The sequence below is a fragment of the Danio rerio genome, chromosome 18 (genome assembly GCF_049306965.1).
Source record: "Danio rerio strain Tuebingen ecotype United States chromosome 18, GRCz12tu, whole genome shotgun sequence".
NCBI lineage: Eukaryota > Metazoa > Chordata > Actinopteri > Cypriniformes > Danionidae > Danio > Danio rerio.
This window is the reverse complement of record NC_133193.1, coordinates 28,291,315-28,318,835: the sequence shown is the minus strand read 5'-3', so window position 1 is coordinate 28,318,835 and position 27,521 is coordinate 28,291,315. Positions and strand designations below refer to the sequence as shown.

General features: G+C 34.7%; 2 protein-coding genes across 5 annotated transcripts in view; both read left to right on the top strand.

Moving 5' to 3' along the window:
• The window catches only part of si:dkey-24l11.2, a 32,509-nt gene extending 15,350 nt beyond the window's left edge, over positions 1-17,159 (top strand). For 3 of the 4 annotated variants that reach the window (XM_073928752.1, XM_073928753.1, NM_001083062.2), the window contains exons 7-12: positions 3,670-3,898; positions 5,641-5,758; positions 9,826-9,937; positions 10,074-10,185; positions 15,881-15,993; positions 16,581-17,159. In XM_073928752.1, the coding sequence (XP_073784853.1) occupies positions 3,670-3,898; positions 5,641-5,758; positions 9,826-9,937; positions 10,074-10,185; positions 15,881-15,993; positions 16,581-16,650 (754 nt within the window). In that variant the 3' untranslated portion in view covers positions 16,651-17,159. Of the gene's footprint in view, positions 1-3,669; positions 3,899-5,640; positions 5,759-9,825; positions 9,938-10,073; positions 11,176-11,701; positions 14,591-15,880; positions 15,994-16,580 lie in introns of those variants that run through there. The other variant, XR_012393517.1, reaches the window with a different exon arrangement.
• A 4,165-nt stretch (positions 17,160-21,324) lies between these two features.
• On the top strand, positions 21,325-26,406 carry ch25hl1.1 (cholesterol 25-hydroxylase like 1, tandem duplicate 1). Its single transcript, NM_001017865.1, is given in 2 exon segments — positions 21,325-21,345; positions 25,341-26,406. A coding segment is annotated over 1 exon segment (849 nt). The 5' UTR covers positions 21,325-21,345; positions 25,341-25,428; the 3' UTR covers positions 26,278-26,406.
• Positions 26,407-27,521: the final 1,115 nt, after the last annotated feature.

Genomic DNA, 27,521 nt, shown 5'->3' with positions numbered 1-27,521 from the left:
TACTTATTGTAAGGGGGTAGTTCACCCAAAATAAAAATTCAATTATTAAATACTTGCCTCATGATGTTCCAATCCCATTAGACCTTTGTGAATCTTTAAAACACAAATTAAGATATTTTAGATTAATCCTGAGAGCTCTCTTTACCTCCATAGGCAGCAATGGTCCCAAGATGTTCAAAGTCCAGAAAAAGAACCTATAAAAAAATAAATATTCTAAATATCCAAATTTAAATATTCCTTGTGACTTCAGTGGCTTAACTGTAATTATACGAAGCTCCAAGAACACAACAAAACTGTAAAAAGAAAACTTTGTTCTCCTTTGTCTTTTCATCCATGTCAGGTATTGGATATAAAGCTTTTCAAAGCTTCTAAACAACTGACCCATTTTTTTTCCAAACCTACTAGGGACACCTGCTGGTCACCGTTTTATGCAACAAAAAATCTAAAAATAATCTCTCAAACACACTTCAAATGCATTTATATACCTTAATATCATTAATTATTAAGTGTCTGCATTATATGTGTTCTTTCAGCAATTTTAAGTGCTTATATTGTCTGTTCCATTATGAGCTCTTCTAAACAGGAGAACAAGAGTTTATCTAATATTCCTTTTTGTTTTACAAATTTCTCATTAAGACATCTGTGAGCAGTTCACTGAAATTTGAATTTGAATGAACTCATTAGGCTTATTTGAGATCAGGTAAAAAAAAAACTTTTCAGTGATTTGCCACTGGAGGGCAATCCAAATGAACCTGCATGATTCGGTTGGATTTGTTTCAAAGCAGTGATGACATAACAACCCCCTTTAAGGAAATCACATGACCTTGCCAATTTGATTTGTGCTCCGAACTACTGATTTGAAACAAAAGATTTGTAAATGTTTTAAAACTCCATGACACACTGTTTCAAAAGTAGCAGTCACTAATATAAAGAACTCCTGGATGTCATCTAAAATATCTTATTTTTTGTTCTGAAGGTGAACGAAGGGGTCAGGGGATTGGAATAGAGTTATTTCAAATTTTTATTTTTGGGTGATTTAATGCTTTAAGGCCTGTTTACACCAAGCATAGAGGGTTTGTATTTATTTATTTTATTGATTAAACAGGGTAGTACATGGTTATACATATAACAGTGTAGAATTAATAACAAAAATAAATCATGTACATTAAAAAAAATATTGAATTTTGTTTTGTGAATGTGGTACTTTCCAAATAACATAAGGATTTTTTTTTTGTCCGTTACCAGTAATCTAAAGTTGCACTCAATTTTATAAATTTTGTCAGGTACAGCGCTTGCCACAGGTTTGAAATATACTTGCGGTGGTGGCCAGATTGAAACACACCATTTACCCACATCACATAAATAGTTAAATATATGCGACAAACAAAACATAATTACATTTTTAACATTAATTTTATTTATTATTACTTTCAAGTTCAAAGCAAACTTAAATGCCAAAGCATTTTAAATATTAAAAAGCCTATATAATATAGCCTAATGACATCAAATTAATAAAATATACAGCAAATGAGAATCAAATGCAGCAAGAAATTACAGACAATAAAGGAATACAGACAAAAAATGAATTGCATACAATATCTCTAAAAATTATAATAGTTAAAATGTGTAGATTATTTAAATAAGGCAAATGAGTTAAATAACCATTACTAATAGTGTACATATATTTTGCAGCCAGTTTAGACCAGTCATTTTCTCCTCTTCGAGTGTATAGTAAAGATTTTTTGAGTCTTTTAGATTCAAGAATTAATAATTGAACGTCGATTCTCTCGATATCGCAACTGCGTGCGCAGTCAGCTGCGAAGTCAAGCGAAAGTAGGCATAAGTAAAAAGGTAATGCAAAAAACGCATAGGATTAACGAATGCCAGCTTAAGAAAGCAAAAGCTGGCCAGAAAGTGCCAAAAAGAAGCGTTTCTGTGGATCTGCAGAGCATGTGAGACTGTGAGAGTGTTGACCGATCTCACGTACGGAACGAAACAGATAAATGACAGAGGTTTTTCCACTACTTAATCGATTGCGGATGTTTGGTTATATTAAGCGGATTCATCATAGTGTAAAAGGATGATAATAATAGTAAAAAAATGTGTCACTAAATATACTTGGGCAGCCATTAATATACCCGGGTGGTGCACCCAAGTAAAGTATATGTGTAGGAAGCACTGAGTTATATTGAAAATTATAAGTAAGCTTGGGACCAACAAACGAGTTAAGATTTGGTCAGTTACAGTACTTGTATGTGCGACCATATTGGCAAAATTTAGATGTACACAACTTGATGGGTTACTCTGTTCATTTAATACTGATTACTTTTTCTGCCTTTTTATTCTGTTTAAACCACAAAAAAATATGCGGAAGCTGCAGAATCAAATTTAGTTAGTTGATGCCATATCGAGCATTGATTCATTTAAGTTGAATTGTTCGCTATCATTCCATTATAATATATCTACAGAGTAGGTATGTGAACATCCTTTTCCTGACAGTTTTTTTAATACAAATTTTTGCATTCTATAGTACTCTAAAGGTTTTTTTATGATCCCACCTATTAGTACAGTCTTAAATATGACAATAATTGATAATTCTTAGCAGCAGTAATCAACAAAATATGTAAGTTCCTTTTGATTCAGTGTCATATTTTCTCCTGTTCCTCCTGTATGACTGATTGATGACACATTTGACTGTAATGACGTTCATAAAGTTCAGCTACATACATGTATATCACTACTTGCCTGTGCAATCTACTGTTTCGGCATCGATATCAGATTGTTTGCAGTAGTCACATGTCTGAGGTCAAGAATGGATCACTGTTAACCTAGGCACAACAGTTCAAAGCACATGTGATTTGTGGATTAATTGCGAAGTTTAATCATAGTACAGTAAAAGTTTATTATTTGCGCATTTTAAGGCCTGTTATAGTGTAAATCTTCCAAGCGAGTTTAAAGAGCATTCAGGCAGGAAGAAATGATAATGTATGTAGCTTTAAACATGAACCATCTACTATATATAGTCAAGACAAAATGACACTGCAGTGTTTAATCTCGTGTTGTTAGAATCACCAGACAAGCAAACCAACAAAGAAACATAAAAAGCTTTCACAACAGATAGAGCAATTCAAGTGATCTGGTCATGGTCTGACATAAGTGTCTGAAGTGTCAATTGTTTTAAACTGAGGTTTATGCATCACCTAAAATAAGGGAATAAATAAAATACATAAATAAATCACATGGAGGATAAGTAAAATATAGACTATATATCAACGAAAACTTTTTAGGATGGAACAATATTTGGTTGAGTTGCAACTATTTAAAAATCTGGAATCTGGGAGTTCAGAAAAACTAAATGCTGAGAAATCACCTATAAAATTGTCAAAATGAAGTGATTTGCTATACATATAGTAGGAATTTCAACAAATTTTCTTTATGGAACATGATCTTTAAAAAAAAAACTGGGCAAGAAATAAAAATCTATTGTTTTGACTCTTATGTATTTTTGGCTTTTGGCAAAAATATACCTATGCAATTTGTGATCCAGGGTTAAAAATTGTGTTCAAAATGCAATATATATTGCTTTAAATGTGGTCGCTTTTTTCTTTAAATGTCCCATTTAGCTGCCTCGTGCATGAGTGTAAAGTATCCATGTGCTTTTCTTTGTAGGTGTAAAGTGGACGCTGAGCTGACCCTAAATGGACAGGTGGCCTGTACTGCTCAGTGTGAGAAATGTGGAGCAGACATCAGAGCTGCCTTCAGGCCCAGTATGCTGCACCACTACAGTGATGTTTTAGGCTATCTGGACCTACACGCAGCTGTTCCTGTAGATCTTGTACTGCAGGACTCTCAGTTCAGTGTGGGCTGCCTCAACTGCAACAAGGAGGATATAATTCAGGTCTGGCATAGATAGACAGATCATATATTAGGGTATCCGTAGGCTCTTAAAAAGTCTTAAATCTCAAAAGCTAAATTCAAGACCTTAAAAAGTCTTAAATCTACTGTTATATTGAGTTGTAGGTCTTAAATCTTTTTTAAACAGGTCTTATTTTTCCTTTGTTCATGTATACAGTGGGGATCAAAAGTTTGAGCACCCCAGGTAAACATTTGTATTAATGTGCATAAAAAAAAGCCAAGGAAAGATGGAAAAATTACAGATTAGACAATCTTGTAATATGTCCAAAAAGTTTTTTATTTATATTTTATTTATTTTATATATATATATATATATATATATATATATATATATATATATATATATATATATATATATATATATATATATATATATATATTTATTTATTTATTTATTTTTATTTTTTTAACTCTGTTTAACATGCTGTTTTTTACAGTAACATTTGTTTAAAGGTTCTCCATTTATTTACTGCTGAGGATACTAACCTGACCTATGTTTTTTATTATTAAATTAATATTATTATTATTATTGCATTATTAAATGTATTAAATTATAATCATTTTCGATACAAGTGTAAATCTTTTCCAACTGAGATATTTAAAGAAAAAAAAAACTTAGCATTTAGTCCGGTATAAGTCTAATATTTCATTCATAATGGTCTTAAATTACATATTTTCCTTTTTGGGTGAACTGTTCTTTAAAAGTGATCAAAAGTGATAGTAAAATGTTTATTTTATGCTTTAAAAATTTCTTTCTACTCATCAAAGAAACAAGTGTATAATGGCCTCAGCAAATATTAAGCAGTATGACTTCCTTTTTTTTAAACAGCACATCAGGATATTTGAATCATTTTTAAAGAACAGAGAATCAACACAGATATAAATTACTCTATTTTAAGTGATGTATTTCTGTATATCATGTACAGTTGAAGTCAGAGTTATTAGCCCCTTGAATTATTAGTCCCCCTGTTTATTTTTCCCCTCAATTTCTGTTCAATGGATAGAAGATTTTTTTCAACACATTTTTAAACATAATAGTTTTAATAACCAATCTTTAATAGCTGATTTATTTTATCTTTGCCATAATGACAGTAGCTAATATTTTAATAGATATTTTTCAAGACACTTCTACAGCTTAAAGTGACATTTAAAGGCTTAACTAGCTTAATTAGGTTAACTAGGCAGGTTAGGGTAATTAGGCAAGTCATTGTTTAACGATGGTATTGTTCTGTAGACTATCAAAAAATATAGCATAAATGGGCTAATAATATTGACCTTAAAATGGTTTTTAAAAAAAACTAAACTGCTTTTATTCTAGCCGAAATAAAACAAATAAGACTTTCTCCAGATAAAAAATATTATCAGACATACTGTGAAAATGTCCTTGCTCTGTTTAACATAATTTGGAAAATATTTTAAAAAGATAAAGAAATTCAATGGGGGCTAATAATTCTGACTTCAACTGTATATATCAAGTTCATCTGTTATACAGTAAACCTCAGAACATTTTTTTAAATAACATATGAATATAAGTATTAGCATTTTAACGCATTAACTTTCAGTTATACAATTGAACACTGTCAGATAAAAACGTTTCTTTTATATCTTTCTTAACATATTCCTTTTTGCAGGATTTGTGAGAAAATAAAAGGGAAAAGAATTGAGAGTTAATCTAATGCCAGTTTTTTGTTTTGTTTTTTTTTTTTGTCTTTTTTTCTCCTGTAGAATCTGACCTATGGCCAAAACTGGGAGCAAAACTGCCAACATTGTCATTTTAAACTCAGCATATTTGTGGAGGCGACACGTTTTCAATTCATTCAGCCGGAGACCAAAAATCAGACAGGTCTGATACTTATCCTTCATCCTCATTGATTGTGTACATGTCTCGTTTCTTGTACACTGAATGCCCTGTGTGCAGAGTTGGTCTTGCTGTGAGGGATTATTTACCACCAGCACCTGGTTTCCCATTGAAGATTAGCAGGGACAAATTGTGTTGGTCTGGATGCCCTAAATTCACTGGCACAGTGACCTGAAGGGCAAAACATTCATAAAACTGCAACACAGTGCTGTTGAGCCACAAATATTCATATCATCTCTCACGAGAAAAAAAAAAACAAAAGTATGCAAACAAACAGGTTTTCAATGCGTATGTTGCATATGCTGAAACATTGCAAATTTCATAGAAAAAAAATTGTTATTCATACCCCGGGGCTGTAGAATGCTTGATTCTGATTGGCTAAAGAAAATTTTAAGCTACGGTATGTGCTTTTGTTTTGGAAAGTTCTTCCAGGAAAGTCTTGAACCACATTACAGCTCTAATCACGACACTCAATCACTAAAGCTGTCAAACATCAAGTCAGAACTTGTTTTTGGCTGCATCTGAAAGTTAAAGATCGGGACACAAACATGTTTGTCAAAATACTAGCAGCGTTGAAAATTGACTTGTCACTTTGCATCTGGTCTCATCTGGACCATTAAGCTGAAATTATACTTTCGCATGGCGCTGCATGGCGCACATCCGCTGAATGCACACGCACCTCGCGAAACAGACTAGGCTTTTATACTTGCCGCGTTCGCCTTTGTGATATTCTTTAAAATGACGGGGTGGTCAAAAGAAACCCACTGTAAAATCAGATGGAAAAACAGAGAAGTAGGAACTTTCCGGAAGTACGTCATATCTTAATATCATAATTTTAAATGAATTATTTTGTATTGTTTTTATACAGTATTTTAATGATTATAAGCATTTTTATAACCATTCAAGATTTTTTTAAATCAAACTTTGATATATCGCTTGCTTTTGTTCATATCTCGGACAGTTTAACCAATAGACTGGTTTTACCATTTAAAGCTTATTACAATATTAATCACAATAAAACATGAGTTGCTCTACAAATATATTTTTATTATGACAAGAATAAAAGCAAAAAAAGTACACTTACTAAAAAAATACTGATGTTTTTTCTTTTTTTTTTTTTAGATTCAGCCCGATCCACAAACAAACATTAGTGTAAAAGCTATAACTGGTTGAAAAACATATTCTGTAATTATGTACCTGTGTCTCCACTTTTGCCATGGCCTTTTTTGGCATAAACAAACTTATGGCTTAGGTTTTTCCAAACTTTTTACACATAAACTTTCCTTCTTTCCCACTGCTGTTGCCATTTCTAGCAAATAACTATAAGTCATTGCTTGCTTTTGTTCATATCTCGAACAGTTATACCTATTACATTTTATTAAAATATGAATGACAACAGAACATGAGTTGCTCAACAAATCAACGTGTTATTATCGCAAAAATAAAAACAAAAAAGTACACTTACTAAAAAATACAGATGTTTTTTTACATTTAGCCTGCTCCACAATTCACACATTACTGTCTGGCTAGTTTCTGTTATGCTAAAAAGACAATGATGGTCCAACATTCTTGACCATTAACAATAATAAAGCCCAGAGAAACAAGGCATCAGTATATTGTATTTTTTTCCAGTTATCAAAAATAATTTTGTGACTTTATTATAGTTTTGTAAATATTAAATAGTTTTAAATACAAAATTAAACAAAATAGATCAGTGTAAAACCTATTTGGTGGAAAAACATATTCTGTAATTGTCTCCACTTTTGCCATGGCCTCTTTTGGTTTTAATAAACTTATCCTTCAGGTTTTTCCAAACCTTTTACCAAAAACTTTCTCCTTTCCCACTGCTGTTGCAATTTCTAGCCAAGAGTTATTGATAATCTGGTTATCTCTTTGATCACCGGTCATAAAATGTTTGTACAGTCGCACTGTTTCAGATAAAATCTCTTCAAAGTGTTTCATATTCAACTCAAATCAGTTGGGGCACCGCGCGAGCTGTTCACTCGAGTCTCGAAAAATGTCGAATGTCGAAAAATGTACACACCGCCAGCCAAACCCTAAGCGTAACCTCTGCAAACTCCGCGATGACGTCACATTCGCCGCGCACACTCAAGCAAACAAGCGGACGCTTCGAGTATAAACCAGGCTTTAAGCAGCGCGAGAACACACCAAATAGATGGCAGCTGTAATATTGTATAGTTTTGAATGGGAAAAGGTGTAACTGTCAATATGACGTATGAAGCCCCGCCTTCTAGTACAGGAACCCATCATCGATTGCTATGGACTGATGAGTCTCTGGGGAAGGGCTCAAACCAGATGTAAACTTCTGCAGATTTTGTGTGATTAGAATGTTTAGAAATGAAACTAAAGCGACAGTTGTTGTTTAATTATATTGTTGATTCCTAATATGAAATTTTATTATAAGCTTGGCAAGCAATTTTTGAGAATTTGATGTTTCCCTATTCAAACAGACTGCCCAAGCATACTGCTTGGTGTGCTCCACACATTATGCCGCTGACTTTTCTCACTGCCCAATCAAGAAGTGACTCTGGAGGTAGTGTTTTTGCACAAGCACCTAGTAAAATGGATTTTTGACAGATTTCTGAGACAGCATAACAATGTTATTGCATACAACAAAATAGAGAGAGCTTTAGTGATAACTAAAGGGGGGTCACACACCAGATGCGGCGCCACGCACATGACAGTTGGACGTTTTGCACACCAGATGCAACCATTCTAATGCTCTTTAAAGTGCCCCTATTATGCATTTAAAAATGTCATATTTTAGTTTTGGGGGTCTCTAACAAGTTTAATCGCACTTACTTACACTTGTGAAATGGAGGAGGAAACTGATCCATGAACTGTGGACTGTAAAGTTCCTGTAAAGCTTTGACAAGGTTCCATATATCAATAGTCTTTTTTGATCTTTCCATTAACAGATGGTTAATGAACACCCTGTTGTAAGCGTGTAAATTCCTGTAGCACTAGTCAGAAAAATGACGAGGAACACAGCACAAGGCTGGGGCTATATTGCTAAGTTATTTTTGCAAAAATAAACTTTAACCACTGACTCTTCACAGCCTCATCTTTGGGTAGAGAAAATTACTTTATATTTGCTACAGTGTGTTCAATTTCTTTCTGGGTCTGCGCGTGCATCAAATGGGCAGCGCCCATTGAGTTCCGTATTGATGTCACGCCACTAAAGATTCGGTACCTCGACAATTTATTTCAATCACTCCAAGTTGACTTTTTTTTTTTTTTTTTTTCAGATGAATCAATTGTTTTAAACACGGCACACTTTCAGATTTAAGCCTGGATATTTTACTTTACTTAGAGCTGTGTTACACACTGCATGGAAGGTCATTTTCAAAAACCTATAATAAGGGCTCTTTAATATAAAATTATTCAGTTGGCGCTCTGTGGTGTGGCAGATATTTAAAAATAAAAATGTCCTGAGTCGTAGCTGTGCACCGTGTACAGCCACTGACTTGTGGCGCCAGTGTGTACCCTGATAGAAATCTATGTTTAAAATTCTAAAATGCATAGTGATGCGTATTTTCATCCGGTGTGCGACCTCTTAAGGGGATATTTGCTTCCTTCAAAAGTAACCTTTCAGAAAAATTTACATCAAATATGGCAAATTTTGGTAAAAAAAACTTACATTTGCAGACAAATTGGAACTTAAGTGGCAATCGAAATGTCATCTTTATTTTTTAGATCAGCTGTTAGTAATGGATTGCACAGTATTGTGTGATATTGACAGACACATCTATGCTGCCTTCAAAATTTGATCAGAAGAAGCTACCTCAGGAGACTGGAACAGGTGTGGACAAAGCTTGATGCCCTTGGATCGCTACCTCTGAAGGCAATATTTTAGAGATCTGAATAGTAGCTTTAGGTGTGATAACCGTAGTATAAGCAGGATAATTGACTCTGGTCCATTAAATTATTCCTCTCTTCATGTCGTGGCATCATCAACACTTCAGTTGTGTGTTATTTTCTGATAATGTAATGGCTTGTCATCAGTTATTCCTTATGTACTGAATTTACAGGTGCAGCTGGTCAATATCCTCGACGTTACAGGGACCCTGCAGTTCAGCAAGGAAAACCTCTTCCTGATAAAGGTGCCTGCAAGCATTTTAAACAAAGTCACCGGTGGCTAAGGTAAATATCAGAACAATGCGCTGGCTATAAGAGGTTTATTTTCTTGCTGTGTGTACCACATGTTGAATTTGACCTACAAAATGCCCTTGGCTCAGATTTAAGGCTTCCATCTTGCATTAACGGTCTGTTCCGCCAGATTTCCATGCTGTGGTCGGGCATACCCGTGCGACGCATGCCATGATGAAGACCAGGACCATTTAATGGAGCTGGCCACCAGAATGATCTGCGGTTACTGTGCCAAAGAGCAGGTCAGCGACAGAAACTCCCTCAGACCGACTGAAGCAGGATTACATTCACCCCAATCCCCCTTGAGCCAGATATTCTATTGAAATTAGATGCCAGTTAGGCAGGTTTTCCCGTTTGTTAAACCTTTGGAAATATTACAACACTCAGGTGCAACACTTGGAATTTGACCCACATTTTGCATAGACAAAAACATGAGACATTTGTTGCAAAAGAAAGGACAAAGAATCTCATGTGGTTTTGGGGCAAAGCAGTGAAATCCAGATTTTAAGTTGACCACAAATCAGTCCAACAGTTTATCATAGAAAAGTATTGGTAACATTTTAAAACATGCTTCCACAAGTCCACATTATGAAACAAACTAAAGACACAGTTCACCAAACACTGATTTGCACCACTGACAAAATGTTTTCCCCATTCTATGGAAGTCAGTAGGGGACCAGTAACAGTTTGGTAACCCAGTTTTCACAATATCTTCTTTTGTGTACAGCAGAAGAATGAAACTCTGAATGAATGATAGAATTTTTACTTTGGGTAAACGTATAGTTTTTGAGAATGAGAATCACATTAGCTGGTTTAGTTATAAATGAATGGCAAGTTATTGTTTTTTATTTTTTCATTCAATAATTGTTATGCCCTGTGACTCAACACAAAAGAGGGACATCCACGAAAGGAAAAATTATATAAGAAACAGTTTTAAACAACTTAAAGCAAAAATATGTAAATGTAGTAATCAGGAATTAGTTGTGTTTCAGATGTAGATGTATGCATGAATATGTAATGTAGTGTAGCAATGTTGGGTGTACAAAATAAGTGAATATAGCTAAACGAAACAAAAAGTCCAGTCCAAAACAGCAACAACAGTTCCAAACGCCAGCCATAGGATTTTAAAGGGTCCAGTGCAGTAAATGACTGGTGTTTCCTATTGACCATATTCTTTAATCTGGAAGTGCATTCGATTTTGCAATTGTTTTTGTGATTGTTTTATAACCTCCGTTTAAGTTACTATGGGAGAAATGACTTGGAATAATAAACGGTAGAAAACGGTCAAACTACTTGCTCTACAAACAAGTGTTTGCATGACTATACAGGCAAAGTAGAATCATATACCAGGGCTAGAAATTGCGACCATTTTAGTCGCATATGCGCCCGAAATTTTATCTATGCGACCTCAAAATATATTTTGGGAGCATTTGTGCAAGTGCATAAAATTGTTGTGTGCGACCAGTTTTTACTGCAAAATGTTCACCACATGCGCGGATTTGGGAGACATTCACGCAAAATGCGTCTCTGCACTTGAACGCAAAATGCAGTGCTCAGGAATAATAATAATAATTCCTTATATTTATATAGCGCTTTTCTGGGCACTCAAAGCGCTTTACACAATGGGGGGGGCATCTCTTCATCCACCACCAGTGTGCAGCATCCACCTGGATGACGCGACGGCAGCCATTTTGCGCCAGACCACACACCAGCTTCCTTCATTTAATCTACAGATGCTGTCCGTCGTGCAAGGAGCAGAAATGTAAAATTTAACACAGCGTACACCATGGCAAACGAGCTTGCACTGAGTAAACTAATATCGCTTCTCCTAAAAAGACGGGTATTGCTATTAACATGACTTATTCATATAATAAGGTACAGTATATGTCAAAAACATCAGTGCAATATCAGATAGCACCCGTGGGAACAGCACAGGTATATCGTTAACAGATTCATTCATGTCAAGCAGTTCGTGCAGGGCCGGTGAGCGCTCCGTGTATTTTTTACTCATTCAGTTATATTATAAAAATCTATTTTCTTGTTATAACGGGATTTCGTTGAGACATATTTTCCTCACGCTTGCATATTTTATGCTTGTTAGTTTGATTAGTGTTGATTTTAAATGCAATAAACATGTTAGTATAAAACTTGTAGTAACGGTGCTTATAACTGGTGGGTGCGACTAAATTTTGGCTGATGCGCCTAAATTTTTTAAGTTAGGAGCACCGGTGCTACCAAGCAAAAAGGTTAATTTCCTTTTAAAAAGGGAATTTTTGGAAATTGTTGTAAATTTTATAAAAAAAAAAAAAAAAACTGAAAAATCACATGCGTAATTATTCGCAGCTTTTGCCGTAAAGCTCTAAATTAAGCTCAGGTACATTCTGTTTCCACTGGTCATTCTTGAGATGTTTTAGCAGCTTAATTGAAGTTCATCTTTGATAAATTCAGTTGATTGGACATGATTTGAAAAGGCATACACCTGTCTATATAAGAGCCCAGGGTTGACAGTGCATGTCAAAGCAAAATCCAAGCATGAAGACAAAGGATTTGTCTGTAGACTTTAGAGACAGGATTGTCTCAAGGCACAAGGCTGGGGAAGGTTACAGAAAAATGATAGTCACTCTTTCTCTTTCTGAGCTCTAGTGTTTTTCTGTGGAGAGAGGAGAGCGGCTAGACAGAAGCCACTCTCCGCCTGGAATTTGAAGGACTCTCAGACCATAAGAAACTAAATTCTCTGGTGTCCACTTTTGTAGGCTCAAAACAATAGTGTCATATCTAAACACTATAAAATAGCCTAAACTATATTGAAATAATTTAAAGAATTACAAATATTGGGTATAAAAAAATGCCATGAAATAAATAAACCAATATAAAACAAACAAAAGCTAGCCATAACAATTTAGGATATATACAATGAGAATTTTTTTGGGTGAGTGAAAGCAGAAACTACCTTTTTTTCTGTCCATCAGTCCTGCGCAGAGCCGCTTTACAAACGCATTGGGGAAAACTGCAAATACAAAATGTGTTCTGTGTCCTCAAACGAGTGTTTATTTTTTATATGACGTGGTATAACATTTTAAATACATGTAGAGCTTTATTAGTGAAAAGCTGCTGAGTGCAACGAAATATAGGCTATCTTTTATTACTCATTTTATTTCTCATCGCTCTTTTGTGCTTAAACACTTAACACTTTCCTTCACTTAAGATCACAGAATAATATGCAACATCCCTAAATAAAGAGGAAATACCCATTAGGTGTCCCATATAGCATAGGGAAAAATTCATATGTTTTAGATCTCTTCGGAGTGTTTGACGGCATCTACTAAAACTAGGATGTTATAAAATACTTTTTTTTCCAGAGTTATTGCCAGAGAATTTCTGTGGTTTTATTATGGAGGAGTGCGCTCACTGCGCTGGCTCCCTCCATTAGTGCCGAGACCACTTGATGCACGATGTACAGTAACGTGTCATTTGTTTTTGTTTGTCTTTGGAGTGCTTTATCTGTCTGCCTGATTCCCGCTGCACTGGGCGGGTTGTGTGTCGTTTGATTCGGGGATGTTCTGGGGGCAGGTTTAGTGTGACGGACTGCGAGCTACTAGCCCGACAGTGAAAACCCAACATTATTTTGGCCTCACTACTCAACCTCCCTGGCGATTGGCCTGGCCTGATTAAAGCCCTTGCTCGCACTGGCCCGCAGTGAAAATGCGGTTAATGGCCCAAAGCACACCACCGAAATATCAATGGAGTGGCTTCACAACAACTTGGTGAATGTCCTTGAGTGGCCCAGCCAGAGTCCAGACCTAAATCCTATTGAACATCTCTGGAGAAATCTGAAAATAGCTGTACACCATCGCTTTCCATCTAACCTGATAGAGCTTGAGAGATACTGCAAAGAGGAATGGGCAAAAATTCCCAAAGACAAGCATGCCAAGCTTGTGGCATCATATTCAAAAAGACTTGAGGCTGTAATTGCTGCCAAATGAATATGTATGAATACCTTCCGGATGTACTGTAATATATCAGTTTGCAACATCAAGCAGCAAAACTAGGTGTATGTAACCTCTAAAAATGAATGGAAGTGAACAGGACCAGAAGTCTTGAGCCAAAAAGATTCAACTGGTTGCGCCCGCTCATAAGCGGAGAATAAGGTGAATAGCAATTAGATAAAGGCGAAGCCAACATTCAATCACAGACAGACAGACTCCTAGGTCATAGGACATCACAATGACCTTTTCATCTTACCCCTTTTCTATTGTCTTATATTTTTGTACAATCATGCCTGCATTTTCAGATTATCTCTGGCAAATTGGGACACACATATGCTAGCAACTAGCCAAAACATGCTAGCAACATGTTAACATATCCTAAAAACTTGTTAAAACATAATAAACATGCTATGAAAGTTAGACATTGTGCTAGTACTCTGTAAAAGCATGTTAGCAGTACATTTAAAAATGCTAACTTGTTTAGTTTAGTTTATTTGTTTACAGGGTCAATGCACAGTAATAAACATTACTGTAAAATGTGCCAGAATTAGCCAAGAATGGCTATTTTTCATCCGTAGACCCTTTACAGAATGTTAAAAAGTCACACCTAAAATAGAAGCACAACATTAAACATTAAATACACTTTCATAAGAAATACAGTTAAAAAAGTAAAGAAAAGAGAAAAAAAAGAACAGACTGATGGGAGCAGAGGACAAAAAGCCAAAGACAACAGTACAAATGTGTCAATAATACAGTACTAATGCTGACAATGCTGATTTGTCAATAACCAATTTCTAACATGAGACTGAAAAGAACGAAAAGTGCATGATCTTCTAATTGTTGGTGGGATGGAGTTCCATTCCCTAGCAGCTCTCACTGAAAAAACAGATTGACTGAATTTGCTTTTTTTGAGAGGAATAATGCAGTCTCCTCTGACACCTCCTCTAGTAGTTCGGTGAGCAGTCGTTCTAATATTTAAACTGATTTAATGGTGAAGTCGGGTTATGTAAAGTCTTAAACATTAAACAGATATGTACATATGTAATTAAATTTTCCCAACTAAGCAGGTTGTATTTCTTTAATATTAAACAATGGTGATATTGAACTGATTTCTTATCAAGGGTTTTAATGGATTGTTTGTATAAAGATTTAAGTGGCTTCAGAGTAGTGATGCTGGCTTGGGACCAAGTGGTTAAACAATAAGTGATGTGAGAAATGATCATGGAGTGATAATAGATTAGAGCAGCCTCACATGACATCTGATCACGAATAAATCTAAAATTTGCTAAACTGAATCTGACCCGGTTACAAACCTTTTTAACCTGAGACTGAAATGATAGTTTTGAATCTATTAAAACTCCAAGGTACTTGTACACAGATACAACTTGTAATCTTTCCCCTGATACAAATACATCTGGTACTACACTTAGCCTACCATTCTTAGAAAAAAACATACACACGGTTTTAGAGATGTTCAACTGTAAACAGCATTGATCTAACCAGGCTGAAAGATGTACCAGTGATTCTGTGAGTCTGTCTGCAACTTGTAACACACTACTACCATGAATAAATATAACAGTGTCATCCGCATACATTTGTATGTTATTGTTAGGACACATAGATGGAAGATCATTGATATATAAAGTAAAAAGTAAAGGGCCCAAAATAGATCCTAACTTGTTTATTTTCAGCAGGGAGAATTGTTAGCAATGTACTAAAACGGTAACAACACAAACTATTTCTGATAAACTATTGCCTTCAAATGTAAGGGTTTGATACTAAAAAACAACCTTTGGAGTAGAGTGCTCAATACAGTAGGGCTCAATACTCAGTATAATATGGATCTTTTCACTATACATTTTTCGTTTCCATTAGTGTTGTTATTTTGTTGCTAAAACGACTTGTAAGTGACCCATTTTGGTGTGTAATTTGTCATTTTATTGTCTCCTAGCCATACTGCAATGGTAAGCCGTGTGTTGGCTGTGGAGGCATGATGACAAGAGGAGCCTTTACAAGCTATTGGGAGGGCGGACAGGGCTGCAGGAACAAGATTAAGATGAACAGGTACTGCATATGCTTCTACTTTTCCCTCATGGTATAAACTATGTGGCACTAAAATATTGTAGTTTATTAAATGGTAACACTTTAAAATGGTCCATTAGTTAATGTATTAACTTACATGAACAATCAGTGAATACATTTATTACAGTATTTATTCATCTTTTTCAACATTAGCTGATGAAAACAATGTTGTTCATCATTAGTTAGAATGTTTGCTCTAAAACTAATGTTCAATTTTGAGTTTAAATAATGGATTAGTAAATGATTTATAAATAATGTGAAATATTGCTCTTATATTATTATAATAATAATTATTATTATTATTATCTTGCTATTATACTTAGCAATTATATTAACTAATGGATCATTATTTTTTCCTAAAGGGGCTGATTTATATATCCCTGATACAGATAAATATATTTAAACCTTGAACTTAAAGTTAAAATTTAACTGTATATTTTTTATTGCATGTGTAAACTCTTGGTGACCCATGTGATTTAAAATGATTGAAAACGACCAGATCATGCACTCTTTTTATTGTCTCTGAACTGTGAATGAACTTTTGCTCTTATCTTGTTTTTGGTATGCAGGAACGACCGGCACAAATATGCCAACACATCGAAAACAGTGCCAAAGAAAGCACAAAAAGAAAAAAAGTAAAGACACCAGAGGTTTTTCTCCTTTTTCTTGATCTAATTCAGATCATCAAGTCACGTTTTTTCCTCCTCGGATGATTTCACAGAGTTGTTTTTTTGCGATGTACAATTCATTTCAAAATAAAACAGCTGACAGGTTTTGCAATATTCAGCGCGAGGATCTGTGTCCACTTTTTGTATTGTTTTCATCTGTCTTTTTGCTTGCTGTTAGAAATCAACATTAATAATGTGTATAAATACAAGTGCACCTTAATTTGTAAATTGTTGAAATGAATAATTTCAACTTAAAATTTTGAACTTGCTAAAGGTTATAGTCATTAGGGATTTTTGTAACAATTTTAAAATTAAAATCCCTGGTAATCCCTTTTTCATAAAGCACCAATTTAAAAAGTTTCAAATTATTGTTACTTTTATCCAAAATACATGTAAAGCGGTGCAATGAGCCGAATATGAAATGCAGAAGATTGCTGTTTTCCATCAGTCTAAATGAAATAAACTTGTGTAAAAAGTAAATATATGTTGTTTGTTTTTATTAGAACAGTGTGTTTGCGGGATCTTAAATAGTCTTAAAATGTAATAAATTCCCAACTCAATCTCACGGCAATTTGTAACTTTTTTATTTAGTGGCTAATTTGTATGAATTCGTACAATGTAATTCTAACAATTTAGTACGATTTGCTAATCACCCAATGACGGGTGGGGTTAAGTGCCACGCCTCCTTTTTAAAACCATACATTTTTGTACGACTGAACTCGTACGTATTAGCCACTAAACGTAAACAAAACGTAAAATACGTATGTTTCCTATTGAGATCAGGCTGAAATTTCAAAACAAAATTATAGGCCTTTAAAAATGTACTGAAATATTGTGTTGTAGGTCTTAAATTGTTTTAAGCAGGTCTTAATTTCCATATAAAGTAACCCAATTGGGCTGACACCAATTACCAATGATCTATCCAAGTTTTTTATTGCAAAGAGATGCCATTCACAACAGTTGTTGCACATTTTTACTGCAAATTTTCCATATTAAATTTTCTAATCGGGGAAAGAAAACTAAAGCACCACGTTCCTTTACATGATCTTCCATTAATAGTAAACTATTTACAGAAGTAACTGGGTCATTAGAAAAAATCTTTCGTATTAAGCCCTGTAAAAGTCTAAAATGTCATTCATAATAGTCTTAAAATGGTCTTAAATAGTCTTACATTTGATTTGAAGCAACCTGAAGAAACCCTGTATAATTAGTAGTAGTAGTATGCAAGATATGACCAAAACTGCATGTAATGTTAAATTACAGTTTTATCAGTCGCTTTGGTGCGTTTTTCACAACACTAGTGCATTTCTGCACAACAGATAATGCATTTCTCAAAACAATTAGTACAAACTGCAAAACCTAGCTGATAACCTGCAAAAGCGCATCACATGCTCAAATTGGATAGTTCATTCCTCAAAAGCAAGTATTGATGTCAATAAAAGTGTCAGTGTCATCAAAATGAAAAGTCCTGACACCATTGTTTATGAACTAGATAGTCAAATGGTTTTGTCATGTTTTCAATATGAGTTTGCTCTGGACATTTTTTCAATGCAAAAAAGTCAGATGTTGGTGACACTTCCTGAAAATGCTCAAGACAGCACTATATACTATTTGCACAGCCATTTGAAAACTACAGTAAAATTGAACATCACTGCATTTAGTAAGGTATCCGAGTACAAGACACTGGATACTGTATGTATGTTTCAAATTTTTACTGCATTTGCTCTTAACAATCCTAATTTATTCACAGCATTGTGCAAAAGAATAAACACACCCTTATTTACTACAAACATAAACTCCCTTTGGGTTGAACTGTGCACAACTGTAAACAATATTGCTGTTGGACCTGAACCTGCAACATACGCAAGTCTGTAAATCGTTCATCAAATTGTTCAGTTTTAAAGATATTTTCAGAAAAATAAAGATTTAAAATCTTTGCATCAAGTTCGACATTATGTAATGACTCAAGTAATGAAATGAGGACTGTTAGTTTTATATGGAATGATTATTCAGCATTTACAAGTTTAGTTCATTTTGACTGACATGACATAAGCAAATGATAATGTTATAAGCAGAGAGTTGAATGAAAGCATTTGATGCATGTCCAAAAGCATTTGCTATTTGTTGAAAGGAATGAGAAACTGTTACTAGGATGTGCACAAATGACTAATTGTTTTGAGAAATGCATGACCTGTTGTGCAAATGTAAATAGTGTTGTGAGAAATGCACCAAAGCGACTGAGAAAAACTGTAAGTTTACATGCACCTTGAAAAATCTGTACACTCTCAAAAAGACAAAGTAATTACTGAATTTACACAAATGTCATAGAAAAGTGTTTGACACCCTTGATTCTTTTGAACGGGAGGATTAGTGGAAATATAAAATTCTTGTTTAGTCAGATATGTAATAGAACAGGTGGTGCAGTGGGTATCATGATCGCCTCACAGCAAGAAGGTTGCTGGTTTAAGCCTCGGCTGGGTCAGTTGGCATTTCTGTGTGGAGTTTGCATGTTCTCCCTGTTTTCGTGTGGGTTTCCTCCGGGTGCTCCGGTTTCCCCCACAAGTCCAAAGACATGGTGGGTATGCTAAAATTGACCGTAGTGTATGTGTGTGTATGGATGTTTCCAAGTGATGGGTTGCAGCTGGAAGGCCATCCGCTGCGTAAAGCATATGCTGGATAAGTTGGCGATTCATTACACTGTGGCGACCCCAGATTAATAAAGGGACTAAGCTGAAAAGAAAATGAATGAACGTAATAAAACATCTTTATCTTTATTAGTTATAACTTTTTTAAACTGCATGCTTTATTTATTTATTTGGTTGCACCAAGGCTTTAGTTTCAGTATCATGATCTAAATATATGTTGTTGTTTAAGCACCACTGTGAATAAATACAACATTAATTTGTTGTTGTTTGTTAGTTTTTTATGATGGTTTATAATAAATTAGCATTTAGAAAAATACATATTTTTTATTTCTAAAATTCTAATCTCATTACATTATATATAAAACTGTAATAACTTACAATTTAAGTGCACATTTCTAAATAAACATTCATTTCTGTAAACGAAAATAGTATGATAAGCACTTTGACAAAAATGTAGGAAGTATTCTTGTTGCATTGAATAGTGTGGAAATAACCATCTGTAAAGTTAATCCAGCTCAAATTATTGCTTAAAATGTCACTATTCGAACGTCGAATAATTGCAATAGGTCCACTTTTTGACAAAAAAGAACATAGGCTACAGGCCTGTTGTACATTTATTAAACAACAAATATGGCAGTTTAAAGCATTATAAAAGCATTGTAGAGTTTTTATAACATAGAGTTTTTCAAGTTTAAAGGTTCTGATTAGTCTGGGGGCAGAAAAATTGACATTTTTGGAGGATGACCCTAGAGCTTCTCACGCATCAAGAACCGGTTGCTGCGGTTTTGGAATCTGACTTATTTCGGCGTCGCGATTAGCTGATAATACTGCGAACGTGCTCTTCTCTCGATTCTGTGATAGAAACTTGTCAGAAGTCGGTTCACTAGAGAAACCGGTTTAATTTTCAAAACCATATCGACTTAACAAGTCAATGCATTTATAACCTCAAACGACAAACCATTTTGCTACCTTTTGCTATTTTGGATCAGAATTTGTTTTGTATTAGACATAAGTCTATTGAAATTTGCTACAACATCCCAAAGTGAATGACAAAAATGCGAGTATAGTTTTAGTTTACCTAACCTTGAGTTTAGGGCAAATATCAAATAACTTTGCTGCCGTCTTACCATTTCTGCATGTTCAGTTAAATTTCAGTAAAACATTTTTAATTTATTTTGCAACAAAGCGTTAAAATTATATTTAGCCTAATTTACGTTGTGGCTAAAAATGGTAATGCACAGTTAAAGTCAGAATTATTAGCCCTCCTTTTTTTCTTTTTTTAAATATTTCCCAAATTATGTTTTTAAGGAAATTTTCACAGTGTGTCTGATTATATTTTTTTCTTCTGAGAAAGTCTTGTTTATTTAAATCCGTCTAGAATAAAAGCAGTTTCTATTTTTTTAAACGTCATTTTAAGATCAAAATTATTAGCCACTTTAAGCTATATTTTTTCTGACTGTCTACAGAACAATACAATCACTTGCCTAACTACTCTAACCTAGTTAACCTAATTAACCTAATAAGGCCTTTAAATGTCACTTTAAGAGTGTCTTAAAAAAATATCTAACCAAATATTATTTACTGTCATCATGGCAAAGATCAAATATATCAGTTATTAGAAATGAGTTATTAAAACTATTAGCCTATGCTTAGAAATTTGTTGAATAAATCTCTCCGTTAAACAGAAATTGGGAAAAAATAAACTGGGGGCTATTTTTGGGGGGGGGGGGTGGGGGGTGGGCACGTGCACCAAATGTCATGAACAGATTTGAACTTAACTAATACATTTAAAAATGTAAATAATACATTGCCATTGTAGGCCTACATAGGGAATGGCAGTGCATATTAGTACATTTCCAAATTAAATGTGGTTGTTCATCCAGGTGTGCCACATACCGAAAAGCCTGTGAAACGCCCTGATGTTTTGGTTTGGTCACATGACATGGGTGTTTCACGCTACAGCCTATTTTTCGGGATTTCACTGTATCGCAACATCAGTGAGGCGACAGTCATCCCTAAAGGTAAGAGCTCTTTTGACAATTATATTGTCTTTTTAGTGTTTTTTCCCACATGAATGTGCGTTTTAGATACATTGTTATACTCTGCTTAATGCTGTATTATAGCCAAAAATCATATTGACCGCATATGCCCTCTAGAAAACGTCTTATTCAAAACATTTGTGTGATAGTTGTAGATTATTGCAGTTAAGTGTGACTGAAAAGCAATACACCTGAGGCCCGTTGCATAAAGCCAGATTGTGTTTTTATCCATGTAAGTTCATGTCAAGTTTGAGCAAACATAAACATAGTTTTCAGGCTTAAGAGGAAGGTGGAATGATGTTTATCATGTTTCTTTGCCACAGTAATTTAACATTACGCCATGCTGTTCACCTGCTTTGGAGCAGGTTATTGGAGGTCACAAACCCAAACTAACGCAACCACTTTATAAGTGCCTGATGCATCAAAATCCTCGAGCCTTTTAAATAGTTTCTTGATTTTTTTTCAGCACAAGTAAGTCAGATTTACAGAAAAATAATAATGCAAATATGGAGGTTGTTTTATTAGTTTGAATCATGTTTGTTAAAAGTGTTATTTAATGATGTTAATTAATTTTTGCAGCTTAATACATTTGCTGTAACAATAAAAATGTTTGAAAAAACGTTTATATTTAAGTAATGAAATCATTTAAATTTTGAGTGAAGCAGAATAGGCATGTGACAAGAGCCGTTTTCAAGGTATACCACGATTTGGAAAAGTCAAGGTTTTAAAACCATCTAAATTTTGTATGAGTAAAAAAAAATATGTACTTTTTAATATTTTTTACTTTATTTTTAGTTTTAGTTTTTTAGGACAACAGTATCTCCAGCAGAAAAGATATCCAAAGATGCTGTTAAAAATTGTCAAATAAAAAAATAGTTTTTGAAACAAATGAAGACAGTAGAAGTCAATAATTCATTTAGCCTGACATGTTACTGTTCCAAAATATTTGAAATGTTTCTCAAAATAAAATATACTGTGTTCAAAAGAGAAAAAAGGTTTTTGTTTTTAACTCAAATATTTTAAAAGAATATATTTTAGAGAAGTAATCACAATACCATGATATTTTTAGCCAAGGTTATCATACAGTTAGAATCTTGTACTGGCCCATGCATAAAGCAGAATTCAATGCATGTAAGATGATTATCTTTTCATTTACTACAAATCTCAACACATGATAATGGGAAAGGACAACTCGTTGGTTTAGTGGTTAGCACTGTTGCCTGCCTCACAGCAAGAAGGTTGCTGGTTCGAGCCTTAGCTGTGTCAGTTGGCATGTTCTCCCCATGTGGGTGTGGGTTTGCTCTGCATGCTCCGGTTTCCCCCAGTCCAAAGATATGGCTATAGGTGAATTGAATAAACTAAATGAAAGTAAATGAGTGCATGGGGGTTTCCCAGTACTGGGTTCCTGAACAATAAAGGTCACGCCAACTAAAAGCTTCATAAGAAATCATGATCTGATATTTTTGTCAAAATTGAGTTATTGACATATTCTTATTAAATTACTACTTATTTACAATATGGGCCATTTATTTATCAGTAGTTTACATTTTAAGACTTTTCATAAAAAAAACAAATGTTACACACATACTGTTCTATAGAATGCAAAAATCTATATTATCTCAAAATCATTGAGAACACAGATAGAATCTTATAATTTCAAGGTGACAAAATATCTAATAGCTAAAAAATGACAGTGCAGTTACGATTCTCTGAGGAACATTGTACTGAGAGTGTCTTAGACAGAAATCATATTAAACTCTGCATGCCCTCTAGTAAGTGTTGTCTTCACATAATTAAACATGATGAATGTGATATTTGAAGATAATTAAATGGGATCGAAAGGCAATACACCTGAGGCCTGTTGCACAAAGTCACTTTGGGTTTTACTCAGAGTTTGTTCAAGCTTAACATGAACTTGCATGAGTTTTTCGATGGAATGATTTTAGTCATGTTTCATCACAGTAATTTACGCTACACAGCTACTTTGGAGCAGGTTGTTCTGGTTTAGAGGTCACAAACCCAAACTAAACCAATCAGTTGTGAGGAAAGTTACGTACTGATGCAACAAAACCATTCCCAGTCCCAGAGCGTCTTTTTAAAACAATATTATATGGCGGTTCATTCCACTGTGGGGAAATCAGGGATTAAGTGAATAATATATTCACATTTTTTGAATTGTCAAGTAGAACAACATTATTAATGTTTTTTGTTTTACATTGTTCAATAATTACCAAGCAAAAAAAAACATGAAATAAGCATGATAATACAAAGAAAATAAAGGTAATATTAATTAAATAAAGTAAGTTAGTTACTATTAAAAAACAATTAGGGCATGTAAACAGTTTCAATGAAAATACAAAGAGGCAGTCAATAGGGGTAGTGAGCATATTAACATCCAGAAGAAACACTGTTTGCGCCGAGCACACAGTATTCTGAAGGACACCTTTGCCCCCCCCTCATAGACAGTTTTCTCTCCTGCCCTCCGGCAGGCGCTTCAGGCTCCCCCGGACAAAAACCAGCAGACTGAGGAACAGCTTTTTCCCCAGAGCTGTCTCCCTCCTGAACTCTGCCCCACACTGACTCTTTTGCCCCCCCCCAATACACCCCCCACTCTCCTCTAACTTAAACTCCTCGCAATAACTGCACTGTCTAACATTTGCACATTTAAAATTTGCACATTCACTGCACCACATTGAACTGTTTACTTATTGAACTGTACATACCCACTGCATATGGGCATTTGTAATTATGTACACACCCACTATACATATACACTTGTAATCATGCTTATTTTTCTGCATGCTACTGATTATTAATAGCAACCTGTACATATATATATATATTGTAACATATACACTTGTAATCATGTTTATCTATCCCTGTACATATATTCATATATTGTAACATATACACTTGTAATCATGTTTATCTATCTGCACACTACTGATTATTAATAGCAACCTGCACATATATTCATATTTTGTAAATCTGTTCATAGCTTATCCAACCTGTATATAATGTTGATAGTACATCCATCTGTAAATATCACTATAGTTTTCTATAACTGCACTTTATAACTTATTCCTATATCCTGCACTTGCTGCTATTGCACTGCTGGTTAGACCTAAACTGCATTTCGTTGCATTGTACTTGTACATGTGTAATGACAATAAAGTTGAATCTAATCTAAATCTAATCTAATTAAGCATTGCACTGCTGCTCGGAATCTGCATTATATTGGTCCAAGTGATCAAGAAATGGTGTCCATATACTGTAAAACTTATCAAGATTATTAATAACTCCTTAATGGACTCTTTCCATGTGCAATATTTGAGTGAGATAAGTTAAGCTTGTCTTAAACTGAGGAACAGAATCTGATTTCCACAGTTTTACAATCACACTCTTAGCAATAATCATTCTATAATGATGGTGCTTTGTATGGACACATTATAATCCAGCAGAGAACGAGAGTACCCAAATAAAGACATTTCTGGGTCAGGTGTAAAAGTAAAACCATAGATATCAGAAATTATTAATGGTTTTTAAATAAAATTTACTTTTAAATGATCACAGATATATTTTATTTAAAAATTAAAACATTTTAAAGGACTGTTTTTTATATGTTTGTAAAACTATATCATTCAAATCAGATGATTGATTTGCGATGATATGATATTTCATACTTAAATAAAATAAAATTGAACTTGCTTCACTTAAATTATAGAGAAGAAAAAAAAGAAATTAATAAGTAATCCTGTAGATTCAGCAAAGTGCAGTCCGTTCAATAACCCAGATATTTTAAAGCGAGGCAGAGTCTGGGGTATTTGTGAAAGCTTTTTGTTTTTTGCGCCAGGATTTGAAGTAATCCAGAATATCAGTGGTTTACTAGCGGTCTTGTTTCAAGTCTGGGAAAGGTAGGGTATTGGCTGAACCTAACGAAGGGAAAGTGCTTTATCATGTGTTTTTTTTTTTTTCAGAGGTCCAAGTCTGGTTCAGCAGTATAAATACGGCAGATTTGTTTCCCATTGGCATTCGCTCTCCAGCGTTGCTCAATCCAGCAGCAGGATGTGGAACATCAGTGAAGTGGTTTTCCAGCTCCCGACCTCCAGCGCCTCAGACCGCGTCCTCCAGCCCCTGTGGGACTACCTGCTGCTCCGCCACTACACCCTCATCTCCTCTCCGTTCTTCCCAGTACTGCTGGCCTTCTCCAGCTACATCATCTTCAGTGTCCCCTTCGCCGTGCTGGATGTATTGGGAGAGAAAGCTCCTCTGTTTAAGTATAAGATCCAAAAGGACCGGCGTCCCACTGTTGGAATGATGCTGAGGACTCTCTGGACGGCGGTCTACAACCATCTGGTCTTCGTTCTTCCAGCCGTGTTGATCACCAACGTGGTAATGCCTATGCCTCCTCTTCCCACCGTTGCGCCGACAGTATGGGAGATGTTTTCTGGCGGTTTGGGAGCTTTGCTGGTCTTTGACACCCAGTACTTCCTCTGGCACATGGTGCACCACAAAAACCCGCACTTATACAGGTGGGTCCATGCCATCCATCACGATTACATCTCTCCGTTCTCCTGGTCCACCCAGCACCTCAGCGGTGTAGAGCTCATGACGGTAGGCTTCTGGAGCAACATCGACCCCATCCTGCTGAAGTGCCATCCACTGACCGTCTGGACCCTCACCGTGTACAGCATCTGGATGTCTGTGGAAGACCACATCGGCTATGACCTGCCTTTTTCCCCTGGGCATCTGGTTCCATTCGGGCTTCTTGGAGGAGCGATGGCACATGACATGCACCATCAGAAACCCAGCAGCAACTTTGCACCTTTCTTCAGTCACTGGGACAAAATCTTCGGCACTGCGATCACTGTGAAACTGACTCAGAAAAGCGAGAAAGAGAAGCAGGTTGCTTGATCAGAAATCGGTTTAAATCTTTAGTCTGTGTAAATATTTGTATAAAAGTTGTATTTTTGTATTTGGTGTTTCTACTGGTCTGTCTGCTTTATGTACGGGTGAAATTATTAATAAACAACTGTTGTATATATATCTGTGTGGAACTTGTGATTTTAAAAACGTGTTTTCTTTTTATCTTCCGACATTTAGCTGTAGAGTGCAGAAGAATACACTGAAATACTGCTGTGATGAAACACTTTCACAAAGAAATTGATTGTTAATGTTAAAAATATATATTTAAAACATTTCAAAAATGCTTCTAGTGCAAATATTTGATAATGATCAGAAAAAACAAGTCAAAATGAGCTTGTTTTAAGCAAAATAATCAAATTAGCTTGTTTCAAAGAAAAGCGTCCATTATTTTGACTTTTTTCTGAAACCAAAAAAAATGCTTATAGAAAACTAGAATCAAGACAAAACAGAGAAGTTTAAAAAACATTTTTTAATTTATTTGCAGAGCACAGTAAACATGGAAATATTCCTTTATTTTAAAACATCTTTTTTCAGTTGCAGAAACCTCAAAGTGCCATCTGAGCGTCCTTCTAAAATGAGTGTTTTTCTTAGGTTGCTGTGTGTACAGTAGATTCAGTTATTTCACCTTTATGTCAAAGACCACGTTCTTTTCATTGCCTTTAAAGTGAAATATTTGAATATAAACATACAGTACAGTACTCAGCATTTTTAAGTGCGCCCCTCACAAATCTCTCTTTTAAATTCATAGTTTAATAGGAAGCTGTACATTGGTTTCATAACTGAAGCCAAACCTGGAGCTTAACTAACAAAATAACTTACGATAACTGTCCAAAAACGAGTACACCCAAATGTATATGTTATAGAAAAATATTAAAAACAAATAAAAAAGGAAAAATCAAGAGAAGCAAGAAGAATTTAGTTAAAATTTTGTAGGTTGTAATTTTTTTTTTGTAATATTTTGCTTGAATTTAATAGTACTGTCTTTCAATTTCTATATATGTTTGTTGACTAAAATATCATTTTAATAAATATATCTGTTTAGTCAATCTGTTATGTTTAAATGCACCAAAACACATTGCCTGTATTCACTGAGAAATGGATCAAAATATTCATTTTCAAAATGAATATTTCTCATTTTAGAAGAATATTCCAGACAGCACGTAGAGGTTTAACTCTTCATTTACAACTTAAAACCATTTTTTACAGTGTACACTATAACTAATTCCCCAGAA